Source organism: Plecotus auritus (assembly GCF_963455305.1).
Source record: "Plecotus auritus genome assembly, chromosome: X".
Lineage (NCBI taxonomy): Eukaryota > Metazoa > Chordata > Mammalia > Chiroptera > Vespertilionidae > Plecotus > Plecotus auritus.
The window spans coordinates 6,160,712-6,186,176 of record NC_137784.1 but is presented as its reverse complement, the minus strand read 5'-3'; the positions used below and the strand labels follow the sequence as shown (position 1 = coordinate 6,186,176).

The following is a 25,465-nucleotide window of genomic DNA, read 5'->3' as shown; positions in this document are numbered from 1 at the left end:
GTACTTAATAACCACAATTACAGGAGAATCAGAGCCCCATCTCCTCTACTTGCCACCCTTCTCCCAATAGGATTTCATCCAGGAGCAGAAGGGAGAGAATCAAATGCCAGCGGAGGCACAGAGAGATGAGAAAGACGACTCATTGCATTACATAAATCCCATTTTCCAATTCCTTTGTCATATATTGGAGGCACCTTTTGGATGTTGGCAATCCCACGTGTTGGAGAATTGAAAGCCGCTCTCGGTGAGACATCTTTGAGAAAGTCCGGGCGGCCAAGCTTCTCCTTCATAAGTTAGGCAGTCACATTTTTGCAGAGAAGAGTTAGACTGTCTCCTTGAACACCCGGCTATAGGTCACATGATTGTCTGTGGCCAGGGCATTCTTCAGACACTGCCAGAAGTACGGGTGAGCCTGTGGATTTGTTGGCCACTCAAGGACAGAACTCCCACAGAGCCTCTTCCGGAGCTGGAGGAACTTGGACTTCTGAAGGGGCTTCTCAAGGAATATCAAGATAATCACATCCACTTTTTCATCTATGAGCCTCTGATGGGACAAGTAGAATGCTATCTTAAAATTCTCAGTCTTTGCATACTTGTCTGTCATCACGAACACCGTCTTTTTGCTAAGCTGTATGCTCTGGGACAGGTTTTCCAGAACTGGCTGCCCTGGTAACCAGTCCCTTTCCTCGAGACATAAATTAAAATGTTTCTCTCTCGGGTCTTCCAATTTGGCTACCAGCTCATCCAAAACCCACTCTGTCACTGCTGGGTCTTTTGTGTCATATACAATAAAAGCATCATAGCAAGAGTCTGGGGATATCAGACGCTGATACCCCTTTATTTTGGCCTTACAGAAATGGTAAATATACCACACATCCCAGAAATAGAGGTGGCTCGCTGTCATAACCACCATGAGAAAGAGAGCGGCCGAAATGGAGAGCGAGAACAGAATCAGGTTGGTCAGATCTAACTCACAGGTATACAGATCCAGAGAGACCACACTTTGGCCCTTGTGTGTTCCTGGCCCCACACAAGTCACATCTGTGGCCAGGTGAGGAATAGTCACCTCTGTATGGTTAACCCACCAGACAAACCACACCGCATCACAGGTGCACAAGAACCGATTATGATGCAAAAGCAACATCTCCAGTTTATTGAGGACGTTTTCTGGAAAGCTAGTCTTTTGGATGATCTGTATTTTATTGGAGCTGAGGTCCAGATATCGCAACTGGAAAGCACCTTGTAGAAAATACTTTGTCAGATATCTGATTAGATTATTGTGAAGAATTAGTTTCCGGATGCTGCTGGAACAGTTGGATAATCTCTGAGGAACAGTCTTCAACAGGTTGTAGCTGAGGTCCAAAGTTTCCAGATTCTTCAGATACTGGAGTCTCCCCCAGTTGAAAGACTTGAGCCCATTTTTGACCAAAAGGAGAGTCTTCAGCTGTGGAGGCATACCATCAAAAACTCCAGGAGGCAAGAAACTCAGGGAATTTTCAGAGATATCCAATTCCTCCAAGTTTACCAGATTCTTGAAGAAACTTAGGTATCTGTCATCACCATCTCTCCATAAAATATCCAAATGATTTCCTCTGAATTCCAGAGTTCTCAGAGATTCGCTCTCCATGGTCCTGCTGGTGGAGGTAGAGATGTCATTGTCATTCATCATCAGTTTCTTGAGAAACTTGAGGTTCTTGGTAAAGTTTAGCATGTGAGTAATTCCTTCTGATTGAAAATAATGGCCGTTACTACTTATATCTAGAACTTCCAGGTTGTGTAGCCCATCAAATGCTGTTGAGTAGAGTAAGTCAAGCCGGTTGTTAGAGAAGTCCAAATATTGCAACTGCACTAAAGGCTGAAATTCAGTCCCATTAAGACTTTGGCTGATGCTATTTCCTGACAAGTTTAGGCATTTGAGGAAAGAAAGATGCTGAAAGTCAGAGGACCTGATGAAAAATATGCTATTTTTACTAAGGTCCAAGGCCTGCCCATACTTGTAACACTCTTCATTAAAACTCAAGAAAGGAGGTTCTTTGTTTTTGTATCTGCAACTCCTTGCATCTTCATCATATTTGAAATAATGTAATTCTTCAAAGAGCCGGGGCCCATGAGGTCCTACAGAAGTTCTGGTGTTTGAGCAGAAGCCAACTTCACTTGCATCTCCTGAAGGTGATATTTTATTCACTGAAAGGTCTATCCTTTTCAATGTTTGAAATTGTTCGAATATGCTGAGGTTAGCAATTTTGATAAAATTGGTGCCCAGATCAAGAACTTCAAGCTTGGTAAGGTTATATAATGGGGAGAGGTCAACGAATTTCAGCTCCTTAAAGACGTAGCCCCTGATCCGCAAAACTTGCAGGTTTTTCAGGGAAGAAAAGGTGTCTGACAGTTTCATATACTCATGATAGACCTGAAGTTCATAATTGAAAGACAGATCCAACTGGACAAGGTTGGGAAGAAAATGCAAAAATTTGGCATCCCCGATTTCTCTGGCCAAGTAGTTTTGGGAAAGATCTAGTTCCTTAAGTTTGTTAAGGGTTTTAAACCACCTTTGGGGCACATTCTGAAGAGAGTTACTGTGTAGACGTAAAACTTGTAATTCTGTCAACGCATCAAAAGCATTTGGATGGATCTGGAGGGGAGAATTGTTTGCACAGGGTGTACAAGGGAATGGGACATTATAACAACGAGGACAGTTTCCACTTAGGTCAAGAAATTGCAGTTGATTGAGGTTCTTAAAATCATCTTCTTGGATTTGTGTAATGATGTTGTTGTGAAGATAGAGTTTTGTTAAAGCAGATGGCAAAACCGTGGGAACGGCTGTCACATTGTTATCTTTTAGGGAGAGCAGTTTTAAATTGAGCAGTTTTCGGAAAGCATCTCTTTCGATGAAAAATGAAACATTACAAGGATTGCGATAATAACAGTTTTGGCCCAGGTAGAGTTCTTCTATGTTGGCCAGTTCTGTTAGATTACTCTTGTTGATGGAAAAGATGTTGTTGGCTTCAAGGCTCAGCAGCTGTAAGCTGGAGGGAAGACCCAGTGGTATTTCTAGAAGCTGGTTTCCATCCAGGTAAAGGGATTTTAGATAAGTGAGTCCACTAAAGCTTCCGGGTTTAACCTGCAATTTCTTGGTGCAAATGTTGTCTTTTGGCCCCAGTCGAATAGGTACACAGTTGCATCTGAAATCGATCTCTATCAGCTGGTCCAGCCGTTGGAAGGAGGCGGGAGAGATGTCTGGTATGTGGTTGATGGTGAGGGTGAGGTTGGTGGTGTTGGCGGGAATGCCTTCAGGAATTCCCGTCAGATGCTTGTCCGTGCAGTCCACAATCACTTGGGCACTGGGATTATCCACACTGACATCGCAGGGCAGAGTTTTAGGAAACCACCTGGCCCCAAGTTTGGAAATTAGGATCATGTTAAAAAGGATAAGAAATTGTCTCTTCCAAGTCCGCATTGGAAACACCTGAAAGTTGAAGAAAGAACAAATCACCGTTCTAAAACAGAACAAGAATCAGAACTGAAAATTCCCCTTTGCTGTCTCTCTTTTTAAAATAAACAACTCAGCCCTGGCCAGTGTTGCTCAGTTGGTTGGGCGTCGCCCCATATACCAAAGGGTTATAGGTTTGATTCCCAGTCAGGGCACATTCCTGGGTTGCAGGCTCCATCTCCAGTCGGGGGCGTGGAGGAGGCAACCAATCAATGTTCCTCTCCCTCTCCCTTCCTCTTTCTCTGAAAATCAATAAACTATTCTTTCAAGACATAATAAAATAAGCAACTCAGGTATTTTCTCAACTGTCTAAACAGCACCCCCACCCATGATTGTATTTATCAATCACGGAGGTTCATAATACTTTTGTTACATATTTAGCTTTTAGCATCTTAGCTTTTCAGTTACCCAGCTTTTAAGGTGCTAGAAGCAGCATTTTCCTGTTCACCGTTATCTAAGTGCTACCATGGAAGATAAATCAATTAGCTGCCAAAGTGTGAAATTTGCGGGTGAAGGAATGTTAAAATGCAAATACATCTAGGAAGAAAAACACATTAAGACTTTAGTGTGGCCCTGGCTAAGTAGCTCAGCTGGTTAGAGCGTCATCCCAATACACCAAGGCCGTGGGTTCAATCCCAGGTCAAGGCACATACAAGAATCAACCAATGAATGTGTAAAAAATAAGTGGAACAACAAATCAATGTTTTCTTCTCATTCTCTCTCTCTCTCTCTCTCTCTCTCTCTCTCTCTCTCTCTCTCTCTCTCTCTCTCTCTCTCTCCCCTCCCTCCCTCCCTCCCTTCCTTCCTCTGTCTCTAAAATCAATAAATTCTTTAAAAAGACTTTAGTACAATTATGTTTGCTTGCTAAGTTTGCTCTGGTACACATTACAAGAATCTTTCACAATATTTGAACCACTTGATATTTTAAGTAGGGAAACAGTTTACAGATTAAGACAGTTCAGCCATATTAGCTGATTTTCCAAGGTCACCCAACTCCTGCTATTTTGGCACTGCCATTCTATACACTGGCTTTCCTCTTGGATTAAAAACAATTTTTTAATCCTCACCTAAGGGTATGTTTTTATTGATTTTTAGAGGTAGAGGTAGAGATATAGAGAGAGAGGGAGTGGGGAGAGAGAAACATTAATGTGAGAGAAACATCGATTGGTTGCTTCCCATACATGCCCCAACTGGGGATCCAACACACAACCTAGGTATGTGCCCTGACTGGGAATCAAACCCACAACCCTTTGGTGGATGGGACGACCCTCCAACTAACTGAGTCACCTGGCCAGGGCTCCTCTTGGATTTTCTTTTGGCAAATCATCTCCAAGGTGATTCTAGGATGAACATTTTCACATTGAGTTTACATTACATAAATTTGGAAAGGAGTAGAGAGTCAGGCATTGCCTAGGTGACCCCTAACGGATGGAACAGGATGGATACTGAGGCGAGTGAAGGCAGGAAAAGTGAGATATCTGGGGACCCACCCTTAATGACATTTCTTGGGCATTCGGGTTTAACACAAGAGACACTTGGACCCTTGGGAGAAAGATCTTAAAGGGGAATATGGAAGCACTGAAGAACTTTACTAGTCACCCTATCACCTTGAAGCTGCCCTGCCTTTGAGGGTGGTTGAACCCAGGACTTGCGCTCAAGTTTTATCATTTCTATCACCACTTCACTCCAGACAACTGGATTCCAGATGGGCCTGTCTCTCTGATTCCCCTTCTCCTCTACAATCCACTCATCCAATGGCATCAGAGCATTATTTTGTAAACATGAATCAGATCAAGTACAATGACTTCCTCCTACACGTTGAATGAAAATCAAAGTCTTTACCATGGCTTCTATCATGAATATCCTGACTCCAGCCTACCGCTCTGACCTTGAACCGTCTTTCCCCTTCTTTGACCACACACCAGACATCTGGCCTGCTTTCTGTTCTGCATTTAAGCCAGTTGTGACACTTGCTGTTCCCTCTTCCTGAAATGATCATTTTCTTCCTCTTCTCACAGCCAAGTCATTGCCATCTTTGAAGTGTCTGCTTCACTGACACATCCTCAACGAGGCTTTCCTTGGCTAAATAATCACACCCCCCATGTAATAATAGTGATAATAACAATGACAGTAACGTTTGTGAACTCAGGTAGCACCTACTGTATGCTGGGCATCATTTTCAGTGCTTTACATACGTTAACTCATTTAATCATCATCATAACCACATGAGGTACTACTAAAGGTCCTCAATCCTTACCCCAAAACTTTGGGGCTCTATGTATTTTGGAATTCAGGCTTTTTCACATTTTAGAAGATAATATGATGCATGTACCCCATATGATGCAATACTCCTAACGTGGCCTGGGGCAGCATTCCCTAATCAAACACAGCCATTTGTTCAGTGAAGCCCAAAACTGCCACTTTAAAGTGGGATTACAAAAAGAAGAGAAAAGGAAGAACTAGCTCATTCAGTTCCGGTCAAGATTCGCCCTCACAGGAGTTCAGATCATGGTGTGTTTGCCATCCATGGAGTTAGGACACAGCTTTCAGCTTGGGGATTTGGGAGTCACAAACCTCTATCATTATCTCCATTTCACAGATGAGTCAACTGAGGCACAGAGATGTATGTGTACTCTGTACTTGACGGCCCTGCTTGATTTCCTTCATAGCCCTTAGCACGATCAGAAATCACCCTGCTGATCATTTATGTGCTTATGATGGATATGCTGATTTGTGTAGTGTCCATTCTGCATGAGAACGTACGCTTCGAGAGAGAGAGCAGCGCTCTGCATGTCCTTGTGTGGAACAATAACTGGCAATTAATGAGTGCTCCATGATGTGTGCTAAATGCATGAATAGATGAATGGTGGAATAAAGCAAAATACTTAAAAGAAAGTTCTCCTTGAAGTAGGTTCCTTCAGGCTCTACCCCCAGACTCCCCAGGGTCATGTTCTGCTTCTTCTATTTGCCCCAGGATTCCTTGGAGGAAAGATTTAAGAATATCTGCTTTTATAATGCTCGGTTCAAGCCTGTCTTCTTTAAGAAGCCTTCTGGGATCAACCCAGACAGAAGTACCCCCCACATCTCCTATTGCAGGATCACATGTGAGCTTGGGAAAAGAGCTCGGGATTGAGGGTTGGAAGAACTGGGGCCACGTCCTGGCTCAGTAGTTCACTACTTTTGTCCCCTTCTGAGGCAGGCCCTGTACTCAGAAGACCACACCCTACAAGAAAATGACAGACACAGAAACAACGATATGGGCTACACCAAGGACCCAGACAACCCTCCTGGACCAAGACAATGGACCAGAACCAGAAAGTTCTGCAACAGTTCCTTAGCTAGGAATTGTACCAAGTATCTGTGAAAAAGAATTTATTTTAAGAAATCAGAATTCCACTGACTCATATTCATTCATTCATTTGATAAATACTTATTGAATACCTACCAGGGGCATCAGACATACTCTCTGCTCTTAAAGAGCTCAAAATCCAGTGGAGGAGAGGAATATATAGATGTAAAATACATTGAAACAGCATGGAGGGACCTGGAGAGTATTATGCTAAGCGAAATAAGCCAGTCAGAGAAAGGTAAATATTACATGATCTCACTTAGAAGTGGAATCTAATGAACAAAATAAACTGACAAAATAGATCCAGAGACATGGAAGCATGGAACAGAGTGAGGATCCTAAGAGGAAATGGGGGGTGGGGGAGGGCAGAGATCAACTAAAGAACCTGTATGCATATATGCATAACCCATGGACACAGACAACAGTGGGGAGAAGGCGAGGAGAGGGGACAGTAGTGGGGAGGAGGGGGCCAATGGGGTGAAAATGGACATTTGTAATACTTGCAATAATAAAGATAAATTTAAAAAATACAGTGTGGAAAGACCATTAGTTCTTTCCAGATAAGATGCCAACACTTATATGCATGTAGCTTAATTATATGTTGTTTTAATTCCATGTGGTATTTTCTGATACTTCCAATTAATTCTTTTTATTATTCTCATAGAGTGCAGAGATTGTTATATATCTCCCAATATCTTTTCCCCCTTTCTCTCATCTCTTAGAGATAGAGTCTCCATTTGTATCTGGGCATATGCCACTCTGAAAAAAAAAAAAAGATTTTATTTTCCAGACTCCTTTGCAGCTAAGGAAGACCAAGAGACTAAGTTACAGCCAATGTGAAATGAAAGGAAGTGAAATGTGCAATTTCTGGGACATGTCCTTTAACAGTGGCTCTGTTCCCTTTCCTCCTATTTCTCTTTTAAAAATATATTTTTATTGATTTCAGAGAGGAAGGGAGAAGGAAAGAGAGATGGAAACATCAATGACGAGAGAGAATCATTGATCAGCTGCCTCCTGAACACTCCACATTGGGGATTGAGTCTGCAACCCAGGCATGTGCCCTGACCAGGAGTTGAATCATGACTTTCTGGCTCATAGGTTGATGCTCAATAATGGCTCTGAACTGCCAACTTCCAGTTTATAAGAAATCATAAAATTGTTATGCTAATCCAGTGTTAATTGGATTTTCTATGGCATTTTCTTTTTCTGTCTCTATTTTTAATTGGAAATTCTATTTCTATTGGATATAAATGCAAACCTAGTTTTAGCCAGTGTAGAATTTAAAACTGGGAAATAAATTGCTGCCATGGGAGAATCTAAAATATGTGATATTGATGTTGTCAGTCTATGAGCAAGAAAGACCCGGATATCAGAGGCTGGAAAGCTGGGCCCCCACGATGCCATCACAATACACTGGACACAACCACCACCCATGTTGTCTTGGAAGGCAGAACATTCCAATTGTGACTGTTGTTTTTTAAGTTTATTTGGATACTAGTGGCCCAGTGCATGCATTCGTGTACATTGAGAGGAAATTAATTAGAAGAAATATTTTAATAATGCTATTCGCCCTTCCTCTATAATAGAAGTGTCAACCAAATTCATGATCAACAATGACAGATCAAAACACTTGCGTGCGATTGGCACCAGCGAGAGCTTTATATGTATCATGCATGCACAAGCCAATTTAGCCTTTTATATATAGAGAATAAACTTGCTTAATTAGACCTGCTTTCTGATTTAGCTAAACTTTTTCCAGCCCAGTGAAGCACCCCAACTTCTCTTTCAGATAATTGTTAGCAACACAGCAGTAAATATCAACATGAAGCAGATTATTATTGTAGATCACGTAAGGAGAACAAAGGGTAAAATATTTAACTGCAGCAGTGTTTGACTATATTCTGTGCAGTGGGAAACCTGAAGTCATTTTCAAGGTCCACCATTTCTTACTTCTTTTCAGTCAGGTCAAGTTTCTAAGCTTTCTAAATTTCCATTTTCTGGCTAATGAAAAGACAATAGGATTCCACTGAGTCTCCTATCTACCTACTCTAGGACTTCTGTGAGGATCAAATTAGATGAGGCACAGGAAAATGCTTCACAGACATTTGATTAAAGTGTGAAATGTTTCCACCTGGTTATAAAGCAAGTTGTGTTCCTGGGCTGAAGACACTCTAAGGAGGCTAGTCGCTAGGGAGAGGAAGCCAGGCGTTCTACGAGACATCATTACCTGGCACCCACAGCCACCGTTTTTGGGCTGGGCTGGGCTGTGGGCTACATTTTGCACCATGGAGTCTCGGCAGCATTGGCTGCAATTTGGTGGGCTGTTGCTCCAGGGTGGTGGCAGGGCCTGTATCCCACTTGGGGGAAGCCGAGTGTTGCTTTGTGGGCACCAGCTCCGCGGTGCTGTTTCTCTGTAAATAGCCAGTGTGCGTCATGGCTGCTCCTGCGTTGAGCATCTGCCCCCTGGTGGTCAGTGCGCATCATAGTGACGAGTCGGATGGTTGGACAGTTACCATATTAACCTTTTATATATATAGATAATTGACATAAATAGCATTATATTAGTTTAAGGTGGACAACATAATGAGTGTGTGTGTGTGTGTGTGTGTGTGTGTGTGTGTGTGTGTTGTGAAATGATTACCACAGTAACTCTATTTAACATCTATCACCTCAAGTAGTTATAATTTTTTTCTGGTGATGAGAACTTTTTAAAATATATATACATATATATATTTACTGTATATGTATATTTATGTTTTTATTGATTTCAGAGAGGAAGGGAGAGGGAGAGAGAAACATCAGTGATGAGAGAGAATCATTGATCAGTGTCCTTCTGCATGCCCCACATTGGGGATCAAGCCCACAACCCAGGCATATGCCTTGACCGGGAATTGAACCAAGACCTCCCGGTTCATAGGTCGACACTCAACCATTGAACCACACTGGCCAGGCAACACTAACTATATTTCAAGTGCTCAAAAGCCACAGGAGACTGGAGTCCAAGTGTGCAGATATGGAACATTTTTTTCATTCCAGAAAGTTCTATTAGAGAACATTGGCCTGGACTGGGGTTGGCAAACTTTTTCTGTAAAGGGCTGTATACTAACCAACTTAGGCAACATTCTGTGTGTACTTAAATATCTTTTAGAATGTAACTAATTAAAGTCACAAAAACCATCTTAGCTCACAAGCCCTACAAAAGCAGGTGGTGGGACAGATTTGGCCCACAGGCTGCAGTGTGCAGACAAAAATCTCAGGCTGCGGTCAACTTATCCATGGAATGAAGTCAAAGCAAAGTCTGTCCGAGACTGCCGAATCTTAGAAGAAATTCCATTACCTGCAAAGCCTGTAAGTCAGTTCACATGCCGCTAACTTCAAGCATTTCATCCACATCCCAGATCTAAGAGATTTGCAGTGAGGAAGCTGACACAGAGGCTATGGAACTGGCTGAACGGGAGACCTGGCGATTCAAGTAGAGCTGTGCTCTCGGCAGCTCCACTACACTCCCTTTCCAGAAGTCTCCACGTCAGCCCTGCCCACCCGCCCCCCCCCACTCCTCCCGCGAGGTGCTGAACACTCCTGGATCCAGAGCCTTGCTTGCCTTTCCATGCGCCCTATCAGTATACTGTCTGCCACGTAGTGAACGCACGGCACATATTTGCTGCATAAACCAAGGCTTTGAACTTCCTTCAAGTCCCATGGAAGAGTCTCACTGAACGATCACAAAGAGTAAACTTTTCCCAAAGATCAGCTTCTTGACAAGGGCACAAGGAGAAACCAGGGGGGCTTGGAGCCTCTAAAAAGAAGGGTTGAGCCCTGGCCAGTTAGGCTCAGTGGATAGAGCATTGGCCTGCAGACCGAAGGATCCCAGGTTCAATTCCAGTCAAGGGCATGTACCTTGGCTGCAGGCTACTCCCCAGCCCAGGCCCTGGACGAGGCACGTGCAGGAGGCAACCAATCCATGTGTTTCTCTCACATTGATGTTTCTCTCTGTCTTTCCCTTTCTCTTCCACTCTCTCTAAAAATCAATGGAAAACTATCCTCGGGTGAGGATTTAAAAATAAAATAAAATAAATAAGTAAATAAAAATTAAAAAAATTTAAAAAGCGTTGAGCCGGGCCAGTGTGACTCAGTTGGTTGAGCATCGTCCCATGCACCAAGAGGTCCCCAGTTCCATTCCTAGTTGGGGTGTGCAGGAGGCAGCCAATCGATGTTTTTCTCTCATCAATGTTTCTCTCTCTCTCTCTCTCACCCTCTCTCTAAAAACCAATAAAAACATTTTTTTTAAGAGAAGAGGGGTTGATGTGGGAAAAGTGCCACAGAAGGAAGGGGTATGTCAGAGGAAGGCCATGGGAAGTGGAGCTGCAGAAAGGCTCCTATAGATTAGCTTTCTCAGAAACACTGTCCCCTTGAACCTGAAACGCCAGCGAGAGTGCGGAGCGTGGTGCTCATTTGCCTCCCCTGGGAATAGACACAGCCAGAATGGGACTGCCCCTGTCCTGTGCTCCATAGATGAGCCCCAGCCCCGTTGGCCCTTGGGATGCTAGATGCCAGATTAGATGTCTCTTGGCTTTCTGCCAGCTGCATGGAAGGCTGGACCGCAGAGAAAAGAGCATTAACTCTAACGAGATGGCTGGGTTCTGATTAAGCAGGTGAGGGGGGAAACTGACTCAATGAATGGAGCCTTTCTAAATGTGTTATTTAAAGAGAAATAATACCTTTGAGGCTTCCTAACTTAAAAGACAATTTCACCTGGCCGGTGTGGCTCAGAGCTTGAGCATTGACCCATGGACCAAGCGGTTACTAGTTCCATTCCCAGTCAGGGCACATGCCTGGGTTTGGGCCTGGAGCCCCAGTAGGGAGCATGCAGGAGGCAGCCGATTGATGTCTCTCTCTCTCTCATCGATGTTTCTATCTCTCTCTCCCTCTCTTTTCCTCTCTCTCTCAAGTCAATAAAAAAAGATAAGTCTTGAGAAGAAGATGGAAAACTGGGAAATATTTTTTGATTCCAATGGAAATTTTCTTAAGTGTGGAAATTTCCCCTTTTAAACCATTGGGAACTACGTGCTTCAGACTGAAGCTGGGACCTTAGCTTCAACCAACATTATTTTTAAATGTAAGAGTTCATTCAGCATTGAGCCGCATCTCTTTTGCCATTTGATACAGATAACCCACATGATTTGGGTTTTGCCTGCTGTTTGGGGCCACGATTGCCTAAAGACATGAGTCTTTCAAGAAAGTGATATGTAAACTAGCATAATACACCATGACACAGGCCCAGCTTCGGTAATGAGTCATAGCTAATTACACATGCAAACACACTGGATAAATTTGGATGCCCAATGAGCAAGCTAATTATGGTAAAAACGAGGATGTTTGATTTTGTATGCACAGGTGCTCTATTCTTTCAGTAAATCATCTCTTTTTGTTAAAATGGAAAATGTAGAATCCACATTGAACAGTCTTCAATCAGTCATGTTTTGGGGTTTTTTAATAGGAGCTGCCTTTTATCACGTACTTACTATGTGACAGGTGCTGAGGTAGACACACAGCTTTTTTTAATATAAAATATAAAATATACTTAAAATATTAAAAAAATATTTTTATTGATTTCAGAGCAGAAGGGAGAGAGAGAGAAACATCAATGATGAGACAGAATCATTGATTAGCTGCCTCCTGCAACCCCCACACTGGGGATCGAGCCCACAACCTGGGCATGTGCCCTACCGGAATTGAACTGTGACCTCCTGGTTCATTGGTTGACGCTCAACCACCGAGCCACACCAGCCAGGCACGACACACTGTTTATATTACAGCACGGAGCCCTGACAATGAAATTAAGAACATATAAATATTTCCATTTTGTTGATGAGGAAGCAGAGATTGGAGGGGCAATTTCAAACCAAGATTCAAGCTCCTTTTCGACCAATCACCTTCAAGTTGTCTCCTATAGTTACAGCCAATGCACCTGGGATAATGTGAGTCTGCCTCTTGGTTAATTTCCTTTGCAGTGAAATGGTTCTTGGCAATGTAATGTTTTGATGTTGTATTCGAGTTTGTATAAGAAAAGTTTCCAAATACTAAAAAAGGTATTTATGATTTTGTAGGGAAGCACGGGAAACTTGGTTGGAAAGTCAGTAAGGAGGAAATTCCAAAAAAGGAGTGGGCTGAAGGCAGCCCGCCCGGTTTATCGGAATTCCGACTTAGGGGAATTTGACCGAAGGTGGCCACTCCTAATTGTTCCTTAACCTTTCCAAACAAGTCTGTGTACATGCGGACCCTCGTGTGTTTACTGGAATCTTTACCCTTAATCTTTAGGTGTCCTTGTTTAGAGGACACTGCAGGCTCATGTGTCCTCCCCAGATTACTTACCCTACTGATTGTATCTAAAAGATAAACTTTATCTCAAAACTTTATTGCTGCTACAATAAAAGCCTATTGAGGCAGGCGATTGAGGCTGTTTGGTTCCTTTAGCCAGGCAGTCCCTTAGCCTCTCTTTCACAGCAAATGTTGTGTTAGACCAGGGGTGGGCAAACTTTTTGACTCGAGGGCCACAATGGGTTCTTAAACTGGACCGGAGGGCCGGAACAAAAGCATGGATGGAGTGTCTGTGTGAACTAATATAAATTCAAAGTAAAGGAGCGGAGGGGAGAGCAAGAGAACCCTCTGCTCTTTCGGCTCCGCGGGCTGGATAGAACAGCCGAACGGGCCAGATCCAGCCCGCAGGCCGTAGTTTGCCCACGGCTGTGTTAGAGTCATCACTCATCCATTGCTCAGGGTCTACTGGTCAGCCCCGGCATGATTTGAGTGGGAAAAAGAGAGACTCTTTGAATGATATTTTTTTCCAGGAGTTCCCCAGATGTCATTCTAAACATACCACAGAAGCTAATATTCAAGACTCCCCACCAGTCTCCTTCCTCATGCCTCCATACTTTCCAAGCTTATAACTTGGAAAGGATACCCACTTTGCTTTTTCCAAATTAATCTGTTTTTACTCACTTTTTGTGAAGACAGTTCTCTCCCTCTAAGCCTTTACCAGCCGTGGGCAAACTACGGCCCGCGGGCCGGATCCGGCTGTTCTATCCAGTTCTCTTGCTCTCCCCTCCGCTCCTTTACTTTGAATTTATATTAGTTTACACAAACACTCCATCCATGCTTTTGTTCCGGCCCTCTGGTCCAGTTTAAGAACCCATTGTGGCCCTTGAGTCAAAAAGTTTGCCCACCCCTGGCCTTTACTAAGCTGCTTGAGCTATCACAAAATGGATGATATATCTCTTATGAATCGCATCTGATGCCAGCAATGCTATGTCAGGATAGTTTATGAAGTTGCATATTTAAAGGCATGCTGAGCTCTACCTTCGTAATCAAAAATTCCATGCTCATGTAGTCACTCAACAAACATTACTGGGAACGTACTGTACGCAAGGCACTGTGCTAGGCAAAGTAGGGAACTGTGATGAGTCAGACACCGTTCCTGAGCAGTTAGGAACCAAACGCCCTGCTGCCACATCTCAGGAGCTATGTGTATCTCCAAGGCACAGGGCTCTCTGCCACCAGGGCAATCCATGGTAAGAACAAGGAGTTGTAGGACAAGGCAAGTCAGGCCTAAAGGTCATGTGCCCGCCCACCTTTCAAACAGCGGCTTGAAGAAACAGCCCTTCAGAGCAGCACAAGGTATCTTGGGTGCATCACTTTTGTGGCAGGACTCCAGCCAGTATTCCGAACTGATTTCTCCTGATCTGACATCCATGTTAGATCGCCACCAGAATGCCTGTGGTCATAGAGCTGTGAGACTGATAGGAAGACACATTCAGCAGGATGTTTCTAACTTTGCAGATAGTATTTTTATCTTCAAGACTTGGCAAGTTCGCCACAGATGCACAGATGCAGTCTGAGGCCTCAGAAGGACAGATGGCAAGAGTGAGGAAGTGAGCTTCAGTGGTTTGCTTGTCACAGTGAGTTAGAGGAAGCCCAGGATTAGTCTGACTTCTCATGTTTATTTTTTCTGGGGGTTAGCACCCTATGAACTGAAAGTCAGAAAGTCATATCAGGAGTCAGCCACTCGGTCTGAGGCAGCGCTACGGACTAAAGCCTCCTAAATCCGTGGTCAGCAAACTGCGGCTCACGAGCTACATGCGGCTCTTTGGCCCTTTGAGTGTGGCTCTTCCACAAAATACCACGGCCTGGGCGAGTCTATTTGGAAGAAGTGGCGTTAGAAGAAGTTTAAGTTTAAAAAATTTGGCTCTCCAAAGAAATTTCAATCGTTGTGCTGTTGGTATTTGGCTCTGTTGACTAATGCGTTTGCCGACCACTGTCCTAAATCTTGACTTTCTCATCCGCAAATGGTGGAGGATGAACTAACTTAGCTCAGTGTTCCTTTTCCTTTCTTTTTTAAAAATATATTTTATTGATCTCAGAGAGGAAGGCAGAGGAAGAGAGAGAGAGAGAGAGAGAGAGAGAGAGAGAGAGAGAGAGAGAGAGAGAGAGATTGAGAGAGAAACATCGATGATGAGAGAGAATCATGGATCGGCTGCCTCCTGCACGCCCCCATATCAGGGATCGAGCCTGCACCCTGGGCATGTGCCCTTGACTGGAATCGAACCCGGGACCATTCAGTCCACAGGCTGATGCTCTGTCCACTGAGCCACGCTGGCTAGGGCAGTGCCCCTTTTCTAGTGTGGTTATTCTATAGTGCCGAGGCCTGCCCTGGATCCCCCTGAAATTTCTCTGCCAGGATGTGGCCTCAGCTGGGTGCTTTCCGAGCCACCCAGAATCTCAGCCTGCCAATGTCAGGCCGCCAATGCTAAGCAAAGCTTCCAATCACCATGAACCTTCTAAGGATTTCACAGAAAGGGGAAACACGGTGAGAAGAACTGGATGGCGGTCCCCCAATTTGGGGAAATGGTTGAAAATGGGAAACCACCAATAGTGGGACATACCTTTAGAAGGATGGTAGAGCTCTAGGTATTGAAATGAAAAGCTATGCAAGATATACTATGAAATTGTAAAAATTTTAAATCAATTTTTAAAGGAGAGTCACAATAACATATAGTGTATGATCCCTTTATGATGAATACACACGCGCGCGCGCGCACACACACACACATTTGCTTTGTGTTGGCAGAGAAAAGTATGGGAGAACACAGAAGAAACTTTAACAGTGATTTCTATATCCTTCTCTACGCTGAGTGTTTTGTTTTTTTTTACAAGGACTATGTATGGTTTTTTAAAAAACATTCTAAAATTTACAGAGGAAGTACTAAAACCTCACCTCATCATAATAATGTGGAAGGAAATTGTGAAAAATGAAAAACTCAACACGTATTTATTAATACTTGCTATGTGCCAGGTACCTGCTTCTGTTTTTGTTGTTGTTGTTAATCCTCACTTGAGGATATTCTTTCCCATTGATTTCTAGACAGAGTGGAAGGGCGAGGGAGAGACAGAGAGAAACATCGATGTGAGAGAAACATATCCATTGGTTGCCTCCCACATGCACAGCAGCCAGGGCCGGCGATGGAGCCTACAACCGAGGTACATGCCTTTGACAGGGAACCAACCCCACGACCCTTCAGTCTGAGGGCCGACACTAACCAATGAGCCAAACCATCTAGGGCCAGGTACCTGCTTCTACGTGTTGAGTCGCATCCCTGGAGCAAACAGACAAGATCCCTGCTCTTCTGGAGCTTATGGTCTCCAAATACTAAACTCAAAACGCTATAACTAATAAACGACGTGGGCTGTTAGGTGATACGTGTTATGGGGATAGAAAACGTAGGGCAGGGTGAGGGGGATCAGGAATGTGAGATGGGGTTGAGACTATCAATAGGGTGGGTTGGGTGGGCATCGTTGAGAAGTTGGCATCTGAGCCAAGATCTCAAGGAGAGGAGGAAGCTGGCCATGCAGATCTATCCAGCGAGGAAGCATTCCAAGCAGAGGGAAGAGACTAATGCAAAGGCCCCAAGGTGGAAACATGCTGGAACATTCATGAACATGGCAACAAGGCCGGCGGGCCTGGTGCAAGGGGAGGAGAACGATAGGAGATGAAGTCAAAGCGGGGGCCGGGGGGAGAGACAGGGGTCAGCACCGCCGCTGAGAATGTAGGGCCTTCTCAGCCATTCCAAGGATGGTGGCTTTTACTCCGAGGGGCATGAGGATCCACTCAGGTTTTGAGCTGAAGAGTGACGTGGTCTGACTTAGATTTTAGAAGGATATGCTGGTTGCTGTGTTGAGAAGAAACAATGAAGGGCAGGGGTGGAAGCCGGGAGACCAGTCAAGAGGCTATTACAGCCCTAACCGGTTTGGCTCAGTGGATAGAGCGTCGGCCTGCGGACTCAAGGGTCCCAGGTTCGATTCCGGTCAAGGGCATGTAACCTGGTTGCGGGCACATCCCCAGTAGGGGGGTGTGCAAGAGGCAGCTGATCGATGTTTCTCTCTCATCGATGTTTCTAGCTCTCTGTCCCTCTCCCTTCCTCTCTGTAAAAAAATCAATAAAATATATATTTTAAAAGAAAAAAGGCTATTACAGCCCTAGCTGGTTTGGCTCAGTGGCTAGAGCGTCGGCCTGGGGACTGAAGGGTCCCGGGTTTAATTCCAGTCAAGGGCACATGCCCACGTTGTGGGCTCAATCCCCAGTAGGGGGCGTGCAGGAGGCAGCCGATCAATGATTCTCATCATTGATGTTTCTATCTCCCTCTCCCTTCCTCTCTGAAATCAACAATATATATATATATATATATATATATATATATATATATATAATAGCATATATATAATAGCATATATATATATATATATATATATATATATATATATATATATATGCTATTATAGTAATTCAAGGAAAAGACCCAGCTGGCAGGGGTGGAGGGAGAACTTGCCAGGTCCTGGATGTGTTTCAATGCGAAGCCAAAAAAAATATGACTTCAAAGTTCTTGGAAGAATGTGAGGAGACGGATTAGAGAGAGCGGACATTTCTGGGAAGTTTCTTACAAGGGGGAACAAAGACGCTGGCAGTCATTCCCAGGGCCAGTAGGGTCAAGTGAGTTTATTTTAGGATGGGAGAAATAAGAGCATGTTGTAATGCTGGTGCGAATGACACCCTTCAGGTCATGAGAGCAAATAATAATAATAAACTAATAATAAAGAGGATGATGCTGTAAGAGAGAAAGGGAAGGAGGCTAAGGTGCTGACCCTACGTAGGCGAGCAGGAAGGAGACCCAGTGCACCAGGGGGTCTCCTCAGCTAGGAGCATAGAAATGTCATCCTTAGTTTAACGGTCCAGCCTGGCCGGTGTGGCTCAGTGGTGGAGCCTCGACCTATGAACCAGGAGGTCAGGGTTTGATTCCCGGTCAGGGCACATGCCCGGGTTGCGGGCTCGATCCCCAGTAGCGGGCGTGCAGGAGGCAGCCGATCCATGACGTTTCTCTCTCATCGATGTTTCTCTCTCTCTCTCTCTCCCTCTCCTTGTCTCTCTCTCAAAATCAATGAAAGCTTATGTTTTAAAAAGCCACGTTGCCCGAGTTGAAAAGGAAGTGTTGGGATATGCATTTTTGGTGGAGGAAGTCCCTTGAGCCAAATTGTGGAAGCAAGGGACTCTGTCACGGCCGGAGCCTGCACGCGGATGGGCTGGGCTGGCCTAGAGGTGATGGCTGGCTGGAGAGTAAGAGGAAAGGGACAGGGAAGAGAGAAGGAGTGGGGGGACAGGGAAGAGAGAAGGAGTGGGGAGCCATTGTTGGAAACCCTTCCATTTGAATTCACTAATGTTTCACCGTAGCGATCTGGCACGGAGCTGCCTGAGAACTAGTTGTGCGTGGCATACATCCCCTTGGGGCGAACGAAGCGCCTCGAATTAGGGGAGTTACTTAAGTGCTATTTGTTTCATAGACCAAACCTCCACTGGAAATTTCCCTAATAGATTTATTACCACATATCCTCTTCTTGCACATTTCGACATATTTCTAATCAGAGGCTAATCGCTGCAATGTGTACTTAACATAAATGTCGAAGTCTCATATGACACAAAATAAAGTACAAGAATATTATCCACTTACTTTGGGGAAAAAAAAAGATTTTTTGTTATTGATTTCCCACCGCTCTAGCCCAACAGACTTCGTTTTCAAAATAAAAGAATAAAATGACATAAAGCAGGCTTACATCAGCTAGGAACTCAACAGCTGTCATGCATCACAACAGGCAGCAAAGACAGTAAGATTTCAAAACTTCCTTGACCTTCCACCTTATCCACTTGTTGTCCATAAATCATGGGCAGCAAGCACACTTCTTCCTGGAAGCCCCGTCAGCAAGCAGTTTACATCTTACAGGCAACGGTCCCCTGTCACAACCACTCCACCCTCCCAGAAGTCTGCCACTGCAGTGCAAACGCAGTTACAGACAATATACAGACAAACAGGACAACTATTTGTGGACACTGACATTTGAGTTGAATCCAACTTTTACACGCGAGAAGGAATAGTCTTCCTTTAGCTTTTTCAATCATTTAAAACATAAACGTTCTGACCTTGTGGGCTGGACAAAGACTGGTGGCAGGCTGGGTACGGCCCACAGTCATAACGTGCCAAGCCCAGCCCTTAACTTTGGGGGGGCTTCTAAGACATAAATGATCTATTCTTGGGGTCCTAACTGTTAAAGAGAAACCCACAGGTCCAGAATGGCGTCACTCGTGCTAAAGGGCCATGGTACCGAAGCTAGATTTCATTCCTGATCTGGTTGCATTTCAGCCTCTCCCAGAAACATCATCCTAATCACCCAGTCTTGAATTTGCTGGTCAAGCACCAGTGAAGTAATCTGTGCTGGTGGGCGCGCTCCATCCCCCACAGGAAGAAGAGGCGATCTGCATGGCAAAAACCCTCTAGTTCTCCTCCCCTAAGAAAAGATGCCTGGACACAGGAATAGTCCCTTCACCCTGGCTGGGTAGTTAGTTGGCGGGAGCACTGTCCCAGTACATCTAGGTTGTGGGTTCAGTCCCCAGTCAGGGTACATACAAGAAGCAACCAATGAATGAATGCATGAATAAATGGAACAACAAATCTCTCTCTCTCTCTCTCTCTCTCTATCTCTATCTCTATCTATCTATCTATCTATCTATCTATCTATCTATCTATCTATCTCTATATCTCTCTCTCTTCTTTCTGTCTGCCTCTCTCTCAAAAGTCAATAAAATAGAATAATCCTTTCTTTTGTTTTGTTAATAGCCCCCTTGCCCCACCCTTCTTCCTAGAAAACTTCCCATTTTAAAAAATATATATATTTTTTATTTCAGAGAGGAAGGGAGAGGGAGAGAGAGATAGAAACATCCATGATGAGAATCATTGATTGTCGGCGTCCTACATGCCCCCTACCGGGGATCGAGCCTGCATCCCGGGCATGTGCCCTGACCGGGATTCCAACTGTGACCTCTTGGTTCATAGGTCGACGCTCCACCATTGAGCCACACCGGCCAGGCAAAACTTCCCATTTTGTACAACCCCTTGGAGCACGCTTCTGCTTGTTAGATGGGATGCTGAGGATTCATGAATTGCTTATTAAGCCAATTAGATCTTTACATTTACTCAGTTGATTTTTTTTAACCAGGTAACACATTTATTCATGTAAACCATCATCACAGACTGACTGACATTGAGCAAGCATCTAGCATGTGTATGAAAAACATCAGGAATATATGATAGTTGCCATCTCTAGCTTGCTTTTTTTCATTTACCTTTATATCATGTGTATTTGCTTATGTCATTCAGTATTATTGTTAAAAATGATTTGACGGCTACATAATATTCCACTCAATGGTGAAGTACAATGAATGAACCCCTCCCCAACATTGGACATGAGAGATTCCCTTTGCCATGCTGCACAGACTATCTTATTATTATTATTTTGTTGTTGTTAACCCATACTCGAGGATGTTTTTCCATTGATTTTTAGGGAGAGTGGAAGGGAGAGGGAAAGACAGAGAGAAACATCGATGTGAGAGAAACACATCGATCGGTTGCCTCCTGCACAAGCCCCGACCAGGGCCCAGGCCAGGGAGAAGCCTGCAACTGAGGTACGTGCCCTTGACCGGAATCGAACCCCGGACCCTTCGGTCCACAGGCCGTCACTCTATCCACTGAGCCAAACCGGCTAGGGCCACAGACTATCTTTGTAAAGAGTTTGCCACATCGCTGATCATTTCTTTCACAAGAGATTTTAGAAGTGGAATTTCCATATCAAAAGATCAGGCCTTGCCAAAACCGGTTTGGCTCAGTGGATAGAGCATTGGCCTGCGGACTGAAAGGTCCCAGGTTCGATTCCGGTAAAGGGCGTGTACCTTGGTTGCGGGCACATCCCCAGTAGGAGGTGTGCAAGAGGCAGCTGATGGATGTTTCTCTCTCATCGATGTTTCTGACTATCTATTCCTCTTCCTTCCTCTCTGTAAAAAAGCAATAAAATATATTTAAAAAAAAAAAAAAAAGATCAGGCCTTTAACTATTAATAAGGTGCCATCATTTCCCTGTGCTTTCTGGCCTATGGTATTGCTTCTCTTGAAAAACTTTCCCACGTCTCTTCCTTAAAGAGACATACCAACTTCTCCTTTTTTTGGTAAGTAGTAAGATATCATAATGGAAGTCCACATTCACTGAGTGTCGGCTAGGTAACTGCTGGGCTTGGTCCCCGGCATGGCTTCCAGAGTCAGGTGCCCAGTCAAGACCAGTCAAGCTGCTCCAGGGCTCGGAGCTTCTCCATCAGTGCCTCAAAGGCTGCTTCCTCAACATGAGCCCTCAGCATGATGCTTGACTTGTAGCAAGTGGTCAACAAATATGAGCTGCCTTTTTAAAAAAATATATTTTTATTGATGTCAGAGAGGAAGGGAGAGGGAGAGGGAAGAGAGAAACATCAATGATGAGAGAGAATCCTGGATCGGCTGCCTCCTGCATGACCCCCACTGGGGATCGAGCCCACAACTCGGGCATGTGCCCGGATCAGGAATCAAACTGTGACCTCCTGGTTCATAGGTCAATGCTCAACCACTGAGTCATGCCGGCTGGACCAAACATGAGCTGTCTATCAATCCTCCATGCCATCCCTCAAGCGGCAAAGGCTGATGTGGGCATGGGTTTGCATAAAAATAGCCACCTGAGTTTCTAGGAAACGAAACTATAAGCAGTTGTCTCCTTTGTAACGTTATAAACCCGAGGTTAACTCTTCATTAGACCTTAGACACACAGTGAGCCCTGGCGCCAACATTCAGAGCTGCCAGTGGGAGAGGGCTCCTGGTGAGTGTATTCTATCACGTCTAACTCGGGTGACAGAATCACTTCAGAAAAACGCCACTGATGTGTTTTTCTGATAATATTCGGTAGCCCTAATGACTCACACTGCTTGCAAAAGACTTGAACCTACACCCTGTTATTTGAGCCTCACAGTGGCCCTAAAAGGCAACCGGAAAGGCGTTACAATCTCATTTGATTATTAGAGAAATTGAGTTTCAGAGGGCTCCGGGGACAGGTCCCCCAACTAGCAACTGAGTCAGCACTGAGAGAGGCTCACTGGGCAAACTTCTGTCAGGCTCCTCTGAACCATCAGACCTTGACTTTGGGGCATCTGAGTCCATCCGCCCAGTTTTCACAAGATTCCTGCTAAATCAGTTTAGTGAGAATTCCTCACCCTTGATATCTGGTCAACCTTGCTGTCTGATCCCAACCGCATCCCTGCCACCTCCCGGCTGATAACTGATCTCCCTGGCCTGCTTCTCAGCGAGGACCCTGGCAACTAAGTTTATCCCACAGGTCCCGAACCCTGATGCTTCCTCCTAGTAATTTTCCATCCACCGAGCCCCACTCTGCTCCTTGCCTGTAAATCCCCACTCATCTGCTGGCTTTGGAAATGAGCCCAATTCTATGCCAAGTTCTCTTTTCCCCTCTCGCCATAGTCCCTGGACAAAGTCTGTGTTCATAGCTTTAACTACAGGCCAGCTCTGGTTTTCTGTTCTTTAATTTTTCAAACCCATTTTTTTAAATCCTAACCTGAGGATGTTTTTTCTGTTGCTTTTCAGAGAGAGCAGAAGGGAGGGAGAGAAGGAGAGAGAGAGACATTGACAGAGACATTGACATGAGAGAGACACATCAATTGGTTGCCTCCTGTACTCACCCCAACCTGGGCTGGGATTGAACCTGCAACCCAGGCACGTGCCCTTGACCCTTGACTGAGAAATGAACCTGCGGCCCTTCGGTGAGCGGGCCAACGCTCTAACCACTGAGCAACTCTGGCCAGAGCTCAAATCCACTTTGATTTTCTTTCTTCCTCTTCACACACAGAACTTCTCCACACACGTTTTTTTGCAGCTACCAACTCACTTCATACTGACCAGGTACCATGTTATCCCTAAAACGCTGCTGGCATCAAAATATGACAGCTAACCCGTGTGACATCTAGAACATGCTTACCTGGCGCAGCACATGAAGCTTTACAGCTTGGCGCTGAAACGGCTCAAAGGAGGACAAGACCCCCCTTCTCCGTGCTCAGAGGCAGGTGCTCCCAGACCAGCCTTGGGCAAACTACGGCCCACGGGCCAGATCCTGCCCGTTCGGCTGTTCTATCCGGCCCGCGGAGCCGAAAGAGCAGAGGGTTCTCTTACTCTCCCCTCCGCTCCTTTACTTTGAATTTATATTAGTTCACACAAACACTCCATCCATGCTTTTGTTCCGGCCCTCCGGTCCAGTTTAAGAACCCATTGTGGCCCTCGAGTCAAAAAGTTTGCCCACCCCTGTCCCAGACCCTGCCTGGCAACTGTACGAAAGGCAGTTACCTCAGACAACAGTGAACGCTGCGATCAGGGAGCCTGCTCTGATGGGACCCCAGTGTCATGTGCACCCCCCCCACACACACACACACACATACACACCTCTCTCAGGTGCTCTCATCATTCTAGAATGTCAGGTCCAGCTGATACAAAATGAAGACACCAGCCTTAGCCGGTTGGGCTCAGTGGAGAGAGTATCAGCCTGCAGACTGAAGGGTCCCGGGTTCCATTCCAGTCAAGGGCACATGCCCGGGTTGCAGGCTCCATCCCTGGTAGGGACCGTGCAGGAGGCAGCCGATCCATGGTTCTCTCTCATCATTGATGTTTCTCTCTCTCCCTCTCCCTTCCTCTCTGAAATCAATAAAAATATTTTTTTAAAAAATATATATATACAAAATGAAGACACACAGCCTTTATTCTGGGGAGAGAGTTGAACCCCTACCACGCATGCACTGTGATTTTGAACGTAACTCCTCTTAAAAGCCTGCCATGGCCATCCCGGTTTTTCGGGTTGGGTGATCCAACAATCTCACATGGGACCGTTCCTTTAGGGATGTGGCTCAGCCGCGGCCCTGCTTTCCTTAGACAGCACGCACGCCCGCTCTCCCAGCCTGGTCCCATGTGGGCCCCGATAATGTGCTCATTCAGGTGACACCAGAGGCCGGGAAAGCACACAGTAACCTCAGCCATCTGTTCAGCTTTAAAGCCAAACCCTAGGGCTTGGCTGGCGTGGCTCAGTGGTTGAGCGTCAACCTATAAACCAGGAGGTCACGGTTCGATTCCCGGTCAGGGCTCATGCCAGGATTGCAGGCGCCTGATCAATGATTCTCTCCCCATCCCTTCCTCTCTGAAATCCATAACAATCTATCCGTAGGATGAAAACAATTGGACCCAGAGAAGCTGTTTCCCCAACGCAAACACCTGCCCCTCCTCGGACAGAGCAAGTGTTGATTAATCTGACATTACGACATGCCCGGTGCTTAATATTGATGATGAAATATCACCGAGAACTTTCCCCCAGCAAATAGCCAAAGTACAGATTCCTCACTGTGGCTCTTGCCAGCTGATTTCAGCTCTTCCCACAGAGATGACAGATAACACTTTTTAGGGATCCCTAAGCTCTTCTTACCATGTTTAGTCTTCTTCCAGAAGGAAGTATAGACATCTGGTTGAAGAGAGCAGGCCACGAGAGGTGTCCAGATCAGCCTGAGACGCGCCCCATAGCATCAACTACGAGAGAGAGAAACACCAAACCGTGCCCTTCAAATGCCAGCCTAGCCCTGCCGCCTGGCACAGGCTGGCAACACTGCTCCACCGTGCGCTGCGGGAGCGCCTCGTAATGGCATTTACTTCCTCCAAGTCATGCAGATCAGAGGCAAACTCCAGAGACACCCCCCCCCATGTCTAACATTATGACACGTCTGCCTTTCTCTTTGAAGAACTGATCTTGGAGACTACCGACATTTCTCTTTAAGTTCTAAAACAAAATGGTTTGGCCTATGCCTTGGGTTCCCTGTCCTCCCCGCACCCTGAGAATGAATGGCTCCTATATCCAGTTACTTAAATGATCCCAACGTTTCCAATACCTTTCTTCGTTGCATGGAGTGGGTCCCTGTCTGGAGTCTTCTGAGCTGAAGAGGAACAGGAGGTGTAAAGTCACAGGCTCCGGGCTGCCAGACCTGAAGTTTCCAAGTGCAAAGACAAGGTTGGTGGGTAGGGGGAGGAGCATGATTATTCAAGCCACCTCAGACATGAGATTTGCAGAAATACCAGGTTCCTCTTATTTCCACCTCCATAACCGGGGTGAGGTCGTCTCTAAATCCGCACATCC

General features: G+C 45.2%; 1 protein-coding gene across 1 annotated transcript; it reads right to left on the bottom strand.

Moving 5' to 3' along the window:
• Nucleotides 1–322: 322 nt before the first annotated feature.
• TLR7 (toll like receptor 7) lies at nucleotides 323–24,799 on the bottom strand (the record flags this gene model as incomplete). The annotated part of the gene is made up of 2 exons (XM_080652863.1): nucleotides 323–3,466; nucleotides 24,764–24,799. The coding sequence occupies 2 exons, from the start codon at nucleotides 24,797–24,799 to the stop codon at nucleotides 323–325; spliced, it is 3,180 nt and encodes a 1,059-aa protein (XP_080508989.1).
• Between the last annotated feature and the right edge of the window lie 666 nt (nucleotides 24,800–25,465).